This window comes from Hyposmocoma kahamanoa, unplaced genomic scaffold (genome assembly GCF_003589595.1).
Source record: "Hyposmocoma kahamanoa isolate Upper Pololo Valley unplaced genomic scaffold, ASM358959v1 89708, whole genome shotgun sequence".
Taxonomy (NCBI): Eukaryota; Metazoa; Arthropoda; class Insecta; order Lepidoptera; family Cosmopterigidae; genus Hyposmocoma; species Hyposmocoma kahamanoa.
Genome location: NW_020654548.1, coordinates 1 through 10502, shown reverse-complemented (window position 1 = coordinate 10502; position 10502 = coordinate 1). Strand labels below are relative to the sequence as shown.

The window sequence follows — 10502 nt, the reverse complement described above, 5'->3', positions numbered from 1 at the left end:
ACAAATATACGCGATTTAAATCCGGAAAAATAGTTTCATTCCTAAGGTGTTCATGTTACGATAGCAATGCTTTTTTGCTGCAATAGGAAATTTTCTAAATAAAGTTGATTTATTTCCTAAATTAACCATCAATCAACTATGGAACTTTCTAAATTTCATATATCTTTTAAAGTATCATGAACAAATTATATGAACAGTTTATTGCACAATTTTACTGGTCTTGTCTCTCTTGATAGAAAATCTGTCAATTTAATCGATACGGTACGAGACTGGTTACGAATGCATGAAATGCTTTTATGAAGCTTCAGATGTCGTAATTTGAAAAGCTCGCTTATTCAACCATTCTTTTCAGAGGAGAATACGATCCAGCAAAATACGAATATCAAGGCTCACCATCAGAGCAGCAAGGATCCTATGCTGTTGCACCTCAACAGCAAGCAGCCTACGCTGCTGCACCTCAACAGCAAGCAGCCTTTGCTGCTGGCCCTCAACAACAAGGCTCTTTTGCTGCTGCATCTGAACAGCAAGGGTCCTTTGCCGCTGCGTCTGAACAACAGGGACAGGTTGCGCCTGCCCCTGCTCCTCGTGAAGGCAAACAATACTCAAATGCCCAAGTCCAGGCTAGCTACCAAAACGCTCAGCAGTTTGGCAAATATGGTCAACAATCATCATTTGGTCAAGGCCAACAACAACAATTCGGCCAGGGGCAAAAGCAACAACTGAGCCAATCCAGCCAGTACTACCAGAAACAGCAATCTGGACAGTTTGGACAGCAGGGTGGACAACAGGGAGGACAATACGGCCAGCAGAGTGGATATGGACAGCATCAACAAGTTGAAAAACTTGAGGAACCTGAGCCCACTGTACGATGACATTCTTATTATATAGGTTATTTTTTAAATATTAACAATCTTCAAGGACTTGATTACTAACATCATAAACAACAACTTTTGTTCCGCGACACAAAACGTAATAAATATACCAAAAATAAACTTTAAAGTTTTTTATTCGGTAGTAAGGTAGTAAGTTCAAACGTGCAAATGTCCTCTCACAGTTTAGAGCGATCTTTTCAATATGTTTATTTTTCTATGAAAGTAAAAAATGTTGTTGTTTATGATGTTAGCAAAACAGTCCTGTCTAGAACTACTGAGTCGTACATTGCAGTAATTATAGTGAGAAATTGTATAACACTTTGAAGAGATGTAAAGTTTCCATCTAAAGTAGATTACGGTGTAATATACTCAGCTTGAAGATGACCCAAGCACAAAACGGCTTGAGACGGTACTGATAACACAAAAAAATCCATTAGTGACCAAAGGGTTTTAATGCCATGTCAATTGTACCTTACACGTATTGATAACAACAATCAGTTTATTAATAGAAAGATCGAACACTCAGAAAAAATTCCTTCGATCCGGTCGGATTCGAACCGACGTCTTCTTCGATCTGACCAGATCGAAGGAATTTTTTCTGAGTGTTCGATCTTTGTATTAATAATTATAACAAACTAGTGGAGTAATTTCACAAAAAAAAAGAATTGAATGTCAATTCAATAAAAATTTAATTAACAATCAGTTTATTGAGTAAATTAATCCCCGACACAGAAATAGGAGAGTGATAACTTTGGAGCCTTTGTCTGTCGATCTGTTTGTCTGTATGTCCATATTTGGCATTGCAGCTCTCAGTCGCATGGACTGATATCAATTTTTTAAATTGTCAATTTCATTGGGATGGTTTTTAAACTCTATGTGAAGACCGTCGGCTCAGAGACTGTTTAAAGATCATCAGCGCTTTACCCACTTAGTACAGAGCTTTCAATCATACTTTCTTTTACTTTGACTTGCCCGATTGAGTTAAAACGTGATGTACTATGTAAATCCGATGACATTATAATAGTACGGCGACCTCGATTTTCTTTGTAATACCAAGAGCTGGTAGTTACAAGTCGTGCGCTTGATTCTAAGCGACACGCCTGTCCATAACAATTGCTGTGTCACTCAGAGCTTTACACCACAAATATTTCAGGGGTACTGCCACTGCGCCCGTCACCCGCAGATATAAGTTGAAAAGTCCCATGTGCTTGTATTGACTAATTTCACCATCATCTGATGGTGCAACCAGGACAATCTACTGAATACTTCACATCCCAAACATTTTAATGTTTTAATTATTTAATGATTTTATGTACAGGGTCCTCCACGAGGTTTCTTCTACAGCTTCGACTACCCAGTCTCCATCATCGTCCGCAAAGATGCGCAGGGACAAAACGGTCCTGTCAACCCAGGACATCCTGTCGACCACGACACAGTACAACAGGGTTAAATTAAAAAATAATACGATAGTTATAACTGAGGACTTGGGAAGTACACAACACAATCCTAATTTTTAACAAGAACGGACATAAATATCTTGTCAGTTTTGTACCATCATTAGTTCGTATTAAGTACTCAACCACTAGGTTAGAAATACTCAGACTATGTCCCACTATCGTTTGATTTCACCTTCTTATCAGAAGGTGTAACCAAAGATGGTACTCGAAGAATGTGATCGCCTTAGCCAGTTAACAAAATGAAGCCATTTGTATGTTCCACGATTCACGCACTTCTAATACGTGTTTCTTAAGTCATTATGGCCCTGTAGTTGGTAATCAAAGTAGTAATTACTTTCAAATAGGTTTTCTAATTTGTTGACGAAGCTAGGGCAATATGTTTGCCATTTTAGATGTAGGTTATGTTAATATGTATCTGTTCATTGTAGCTTGATACTTCATTGTTTTTAAGCTTTGTCCGTCTACTGTGAATTTTACTGAAATCAAGTCATAATTAGTGGATTACAAACTATGGTTTTAAAAACTGCGGCCGGCGTTTGATAGTGTAACTTGTATTTGGATTTATTTTACCTGTGATATCACAAATAAAACATACTTCAAAGTTTCAGTTGGTTAAACTCTTGAACCCGGTCTCGCTTTACTCGCTGTTTCCTAAAAAATTGTTTCGACGTATTTAATATAATAAAATACATTTTGGAATATGTTTGCTAGTGTTTTAATTAATATTTACACACAGAAACCACGCTTGAGATACAGTTTATTAAATATAATTAGCTGAGCAACAAATAAATTAAATAATTGTAATTAAATCTGTAGCGCCTACATCTATTTGATATATCAGTATTCCTTCTTTCAAAATTAGTTAATAATTTGAAACGGTGATAATGTCTCACCCAAAGGCACTACCAAAATTGGCATCATCGGCTCTTCTTTCCCCTGTAAATGCTTCAAAAACATTTTCATGTTCATACTTTGTGATGATATTTCATCTGTAGGTTTTACAAAATCTACAGTTGTCTGCGGTCTTCTTATTGGAAATCGTTGGCCTATAATAGAAATGATACCGGATATCCAATTAGAAATTCCATTATAGCCCCAGGCTATGGTATCTGGAACGTTCACTTCTATAGGGAGCCATGGAATAGTCGCTATAATACCACCTATACTAAATCTCGATTTAGGTAAGAGTAAAATTGCTTGAGCGGGACTTTCTTTTTCTTCGTTATCAGAATCATTCTTTTCGATAACGACAGAGTCTGAATCTGCGGTTGTATGATCGATTTCGTGTTTCTGTTCGTTTTCATTTTGTTTTTTTGTTTTTGTGTATTCCTGTCTTTTGGTCAAATCTTGAGGGTTTGGTAGAATGATTAACAGCGGTGCCGGTATAGCCCTGTAACATACAGAAAGCAGATATTAGAAATCTGAAATATTTTAGAGAATTTAACGATGCGTATGTAGTAAATTTTTCCTTTTGTTTGCATTTACTCGTTCAAAAGTCGTTTTCAATTTTCTTACTTAACATAATTTAAACTTTAGATCCAATTAAGTACAGTTTAAACGAAATTATTTTTAATATCGCAATTTATTTAAAAAAATATGATAAATGAGTCTGGGATCAGCTACCAGGATCTAAAGGGTACTTAGTCCTTACTGATATTCTGCAATAGCCCATAATAGTTAAACATACTAAAATTGAACACACTCATACCTGATAATAACAATAATTTAAAAAAAATCCAAGATACTCGAGAACAATACGACTCATGAAGCACAAATAATTACAAAACTGCATTTCGAGATTGCTTTTCAAATGACCAATGTATTACCATTTTGTTATGAAATAACGATAAAGACACGACTGTCGTCTCTCGTTATATGAGAAGTTGGTTGAAGCATATTTGAAGCAACTGCGGGCGATAGTCAATGACATGATCGGCTTCTTCACTATGTGACCCCTATCCCGCTGATATAGTTAGCAGTATGTGTTTGCGCCACATGCTCATGATAGATAAATTGGTATATACTCGTCATATACTTAATTTCATATACTTCTTGTATCATTTAAATATGGAATTCAAAAACACGCACATTTTAGACAATGTGAGTTACCCAGTTGTAAGATTCTTAAAATCTTTAGAATCTTCTATATATATATTATCCTAGCTGGTTTCATCTACAGCGACTGATATTGTTTAGAACTAGAGCTACGATTGTTTGTTTTTTCATATACCCTTAGATGGCTACAGTAGCGAATCTTATAAAATAAATGCTTATAAATCTAAATAAAACATTGGCTTTTATATCAGTTATTATGATAAAACACGAAATACTCACATCGGAACAGGCGAATGCATCGTGATGAGATTTTGTAAAACCTGCCACTGTTGGAGCCCCATCATTTGCTGTTGTAGTGCCAATTGTTCAGACTCCAGCATCTCTTGCTGAGCTGGTACAATCGGTGGCCTATGTCTCATTGGTTCCAATTGCACAGAAGGTTGGTGCAATTGTGGCCACTGAAATTGTTGCATCCCCTGGGGCTCTGTTAATTGATGCATTTGTGCCAAAGGATACTGCATCTCCTGTTGCACTTGCATAAAAGGTTGCTGTAACTGTGGCCATTGAATTGACTGCTGTATATGTGGCAGCAAATGTATTGGCGCACAATATAAACATGTCATTTGAAAATATAATACAAATATTGTCACTTGATTCATTTTCCACATAACTATCTATTGGGCACGGTTAATTCTGAATGATACAAAGTAAAGTTTTATAAAAAAATCATGTGTACATTTTTAACTATGACCAATAAAACATCATTTAAAAGCACTTATTTAAGTAAAGTTAATTATCCCAGTTTGGTTTTATTTTATACGAATGTCCTTAAAGTCCATACAGGCTGTTCTTTTATTGGACTTTTTATTTGTTTTTGAACTCAATAAAGTCAAATTCTTTCACTCTCACCGAATCACAGATACCTCAAAATATAATTCCGTATGTAGGTCCACTTTTTACTAATTTGCAAATCTTTTTGGTACCAAAACTATTTAATTTATAGTTAAATTTTCTTTTCCTTTTTCAAAGCACTAGTACTGCTTTTCCAAAGTCGCGGAATCGTGCGGATTCTTTTTGTTCGAGACGAAACCGGTATTGCTCTGGCCGCTGGAACTTGCCAACTAGTTCCTTATAAACAGGAAGCAATGCGCTTGCAAGTACCACTGCTAATATTATCATGCGTGCTGGGTACAACCAGTGACCTACTGACTGGACTCCTGACCTTGCTTCCACTTTCTTTTCGGGGTTCGATTCATTGTTAAACAATGTACTGTCATACGCATTCATCTTTTGTTTTTGCTGTCATTGTCATTAATAAATAAATTTCGATAGTAACTTAACTGTACAAAGTGGTACAGCTATGTGAGTCTGTAAAAAGTAGGGGTTTATGAATATCAAAGTTGATTTTAAGTTTTCGTACGTCCTTATCAATTTTAAATTCTAAACACTATGTAGTAAAGTAAGTATTCAACTTGTAATTTGTAATAGGTCTTAAAACTGTCTGCTTATCTTATCTGTTGGCATTTTAACGTGACCTACTTTAGGTTATGAATTTTAAATGACTGTCACAAAATTTTGAAATTAAATCGGTCAAAAGTGCCAAAGCGGCTAAGTGAAAATCTGTGCTGCGAACGCACTGCATTTTCCAGGAAATTGTGAGTTACTGGCCGTTTTGTTACCGCAGCTAGAATCACACAATGTATCTGTAATACTCAATTTCTTAGATTGTATTAATAATTTGTATGACCTTTCCTTTCTTGTAAGTCTGGCAACGATCCGTCCGATCGCCAAATCCTTTCACCATTGTGGCAGATATTGTAGTGTGTACCGTCGATACGATTATAAGAAGTTTTAATTTTATTTTATTTCGTTGTCTTTTTAATTTTTTTTTTCGTTGCTTCTTTTTTCATTTATAGTGTCGTTTGTAATATAGAATATTTTATTTTCTTACTGCACCTTTTCTATCTTCTAAAATTTATCCAAATATGTATGAAGTCTCTAAAATACGTTACACCGTTTTGAAGGGTGAGAACCGTCGCTTCTTTATTAAGAGACAACGTTGGATTACCTGTGGCGGTATGTATTGGTTTCTTAACTATGCAATCACTACCACGCTGGTATACTTGTCAGCATGCGTTTACGTCTCATGGTTATGTATTGATAAATTGGTGTAATATTACTTAAATATAGAATTAAAAAACAGGCATATTTTAGACAATGGGACTTACTTAGTGTAGGATCCTTCTAATCTTTTAAATTTTCTACAAATCTAAATTAAACATGCGCTTTTATGAGACCTGCCACTGCTGAAGCGCCATTATGTATTGTTATAATGCCAATTGTTCAGCCTCCAACATCTCTTGCTGAGCTGATGCAATCGGTGGCCTATATGTCATTTGTTCAAATTGGACTGAAGGTTTTAAGTACAGTCGTTGTTTCCGATATCCATAACACTAGTGCTTTAGTTACTTACTTTGGGATCAGAGCAACGTATGTTATGTTGTCTAATATATATATATTTATTTATAAAGACAGACTGTCGCACAGCTTCAAAGCTTCAAAGTTTAAACTGCGATGAAAAATAATACTTATTTATTGTGAATGATGTCTCTTGTGTGATATCTCTGGTAAGTTTTTCTAAAAGCTATGATTATAAAGTCCAAATTCGCCTTAGACTAGATAGAAACCTTAAATTTAATAAAAATACCCGTATTCCAGTGGAGATATTTATGCGGAGTTCCCGATGAGTTAGTGGGCGCGGTAACGATGAAAAGGAAAGGCGGGGAAGTGCGGTGGCGCGTCAATTATCTCTTATTAACATTAACTATAATCTGCAATATATTTATGACAAATACTTATAACGACCGTGATTATAGCAATTGTAGCAGGAACTTTCTTCCGTTAATGGGGGCCGTAGCGTGCAGTGGAACTTATCATTATGAATAGTTACGATAGCGGCTTCTTACGACACACTTTCCTACTTACTGTTGCCACTTAAATTTAGAATAGCTCCTTGTTAAGTGTAGCTCCTGGTCGTAAGTATGATCATTAGTTCCAGTCTTTAAGAGTTAACAGACGAAACCAAAAGATGACGGGAGAATGCCTCATATAATTCATGTGTATTTATTTGTGAAAACACTGTGTTTCACTGTGTCCGGTCAATCATTAGGCATACAAATATTCTTCACGCTCATGTACTTCGACAGACTAAATCAGGTGTAACATAACACATGGTTTTTCATTATTCAGCCAATCATTTAAACGTGGTTATAGTTATATGGGTCCATTTTATTCTATTTTGACATCTAAGTGGTATGTCAAAATACGCAAAACATTTTTGTTCTGTATCTTTGATAGTTTTAAGTTGGACCTGAAAATTAAGACAAACGAGCATTAAAAATAAATTTTAGATACTTATTCTTAAAACTAAGTAAATGTTGATTATATTTGTCCATTAATATTATATTATTTATAATATAATATGATCTGAAAACGCAAGCAAATTGCCTTCTAATTATTCATATACTAACCTAGGTAGGTTCCTACGGAACGGAATGGAGGGCGCAACCAAGCAACCAAGATTTATTAGGAGATCAATGTTAAAAGATATACTGGTTATAAATCAATCGTTAAAAGAGAAGACCAATGATAATAATCTCAGTACAGAGTACTAAAAAAACCGACCTCAAAAGTACGTGGAATTACGTCTATTTGCTAAGTTTTATTGAAATATCCCCTGCTGGAGATAATAAAAATTATAGGTTATTATAGGTTCTCACTACGACTCTACTCAAAGTATATTGAGAGAAAAACGCTTTGAATTGGAGAAATAGCAAAATCAACCATTAAAGTAATTGCTCCTAAATGAAAGTTAGGCGCTATTTATAAAAATGAATCTTCATGCGTGAACAGCCATCCGTCGAGGTGGACGATTTTCTTCAAAATGAAATGGGACCACTATGGAAGTACCCCCTTTCCAACAAAAAAAGAATCATGAAAATCGGTTCACAAATACCGGAGTTATCGCGTAACATACATACAAAAAAAAGAACATACAGTCGAATTGAGAACTTCCTCCTTTTTTGAAGTCGGTTAAAAAAGGGGATCAAATATTAATTTTTAATACCTAATATTAATTGAGTATGCTTAAACATAATAATTGTGTTACCTTGAATGCAGTTCATTTATAATTTATCCGTAGATCAACTAATATAGATGGACGAATTAATTTATAAATAAAACATAAAAAATATGGTTTATTTAAAAAAGTGCATTTACAATAGATCAATTATTCATTTCAGGATCAAATAATATTATCCCAATTAAATACTTATACAAATGTCAAAAATTAGGTGTATTTGTCATTTAAAAATTCAGACACTGCATATTTTTTAGTTAATAAGTTAAATAGCGTAAGGTTTTACTCTAAGACCTGTATGTACTTTTGGTAAATTATTGCAAACTTTTGGCGCCATTACAAAAGTACTTTTCTGCATGAAGATAGTTTTGACAAGCTTTCAAATGAAGTTGATCATAACGTTGAACAAGTGTGGATGCTTTCGAGCATCTACGACAGTTTCGTAGATAAAGCGACGGAACAATCAGTAGTAAAGCTTTAAAATATAAGCAATTCACATGTAGTAACTTAATAATGCCATGCATCAAACATGGTTTGCAGCTATCTATTCGCTTCAATCGACAAATTGCTTTAACACATCTTTTCTTAGTACCTTAAAAACTGGGTTTACATTAATTGCATTGCCCCAGAATATTATACCGTATCTTAATATGGAAGCAACATAACCGTGGTATGCTTGAAGAACCGAGTTTCTGTCTACAATTACTATGCCAAGTATGTACAATGTATATGTATAAGTGTTGAGTTCAGTGCAAAATATATCTAATTGTGCTTTCCAGCAAATTTTGTCATCAATCTGTATACTTACGAACTTTGTTATATTTGTGTCTCCGATGTGTGTCCCTTTATATTCTATGTTTATCTTAATAGCTATTTTTCTCAGAATAAAATTCACGAGTTTTGAATTTTCTAAATTGATTTTCAAATTATTTTCTTGAAGCCATTCTTCTATTATTGAATTTAAGATTGCATTTATTTCATTTTCTTTAATATATGTGATTTAACAATCGTCCGCATAGAGTACCATTGGGTAAAATGTGTAATAAATGTGAACCATGTATAATATTTGCTATTAACATTTGTATGCCAGTTACTGGCGCAACACGCTGAACCATAAGTGTAATCTTAAACATGTAAACTGTATTTACCGTGTATGCTTACAAATAAATATATCTATATCTCTATCTATCTCTATCACTTTATTAATATACTTCTATGTTAGGAAGAGCAATGGTCCCAAAACACTTCCTTGCGGTACTCCATAGATTAGAATCATAGTTACAGTCCATTTCCGTTCTTGTCTTAATAACTCTTTAAACTCTTTAAACGTGGTTATCATTTTATGTATGTTGCCCCTTACGCCATATGAAAGAAAAATTCAAAAAAAATCACAGTCCTTATTGTTTTGTCCGGCCCGCATTGAGCCATCTTACAAATATGATCGCATTTTTAAAGGAGGGAACTACTGCCACCTTACCTATTTCTGTCGTTCCTGTTTTGAAGAGTGCTGGTGATCTCTACGCCTTTGATGTAATAAGGTTAAATCTGCAAAATGACACTTTTCAGGATAGGTTTAAAGATTCTACAAACGAAATCAGTCGAAATTATTTTATGCTTTAATCGGAGAGTTATAAAATTCCACATATACATAATTTGTTTCATTTACTTCGCATTATTTTTATGACTATCATGTGACAAAAGTACCTTGGACGTATGATCACATGTAAACAAACACATTTCTTTGTAATTCACGCACTCAGAGCCCCGCACTAGGGAAACCTTGTGTCGTGGGTGCCATGGACACACACATAGACAACCACATATTACACCCAAACTTACGAGATAAATAAATGTAGGCCTGACAAATATTTCTCCCGGCCCGGGACCTCTGCGTGGCAGACCAGCATAGTAACACGGTTCGGTCACGGATGCAGTTAAATCAAATTGATTCCGCTCTACAACTCAATTAAATGCAATGTA

General features: G+C 34.7%; 2 protein-coding genes across 2 annotated transcripts; one reads left to right on the top strand and one right to left on the bottom strand.

The window, feature by feature from the left end:
• Nucleotides 1–317: 317 nt before the first annotated feature.
• LOC113236208 (glutenin, high molecular weight subunit DX5-like) lies at nt 318–2619 on the top strand (the record flags this gene model as incomplete). The annotated part of the gene is made up of 2 exons (XM_026472216.1): nt 318–863; nt 2191–2619. Coding segments are annotated over 2 exons (678 nt in total), but the record flags the coding sequence as incomplete, so codon positions are not given.
• Nucleotides 2620–3039: 420 nt separating this feature from the next.
• LOC113236207 lies at nt 3040–5225 on the bottom strand. Its single transcript, XM_026472214.1, has 2 exons — nt 4664–5225; nt 3040–3719 (listed from the first exon to the last, which is right to left on the bottom strand). Exons 1-2 carry the CDS (start codon nt 5050–5052, stop codon nt 3188–3190), a joined length of 921 nt encoding a protein of 306 aa, XP_026327999.1. The 5' UTR covers nt 5053–5225; the 3' UTR covers nt 3040–3187.
• Between the last annotated feature and the right edge of the window lie 5277 nt (nt 5226–10502).

Bases quoted from the DNA above. Each gene is read 5' to 3' on its own strand.
- LOC113236207 (XM_026472214.1), bottom strand. From the start codon at position 5,052: ATGTGGAAAATGAATCAAGTGACAATATTTGTATTATATTTTCAAATG. The intron at 3,720-4,663 runs GTGAGTATTTCG...TGTATGTTACAG, and splicing joins ATGCATTCGCCTGTTCCGAT to GGCTATACCGGCACCGCTGT.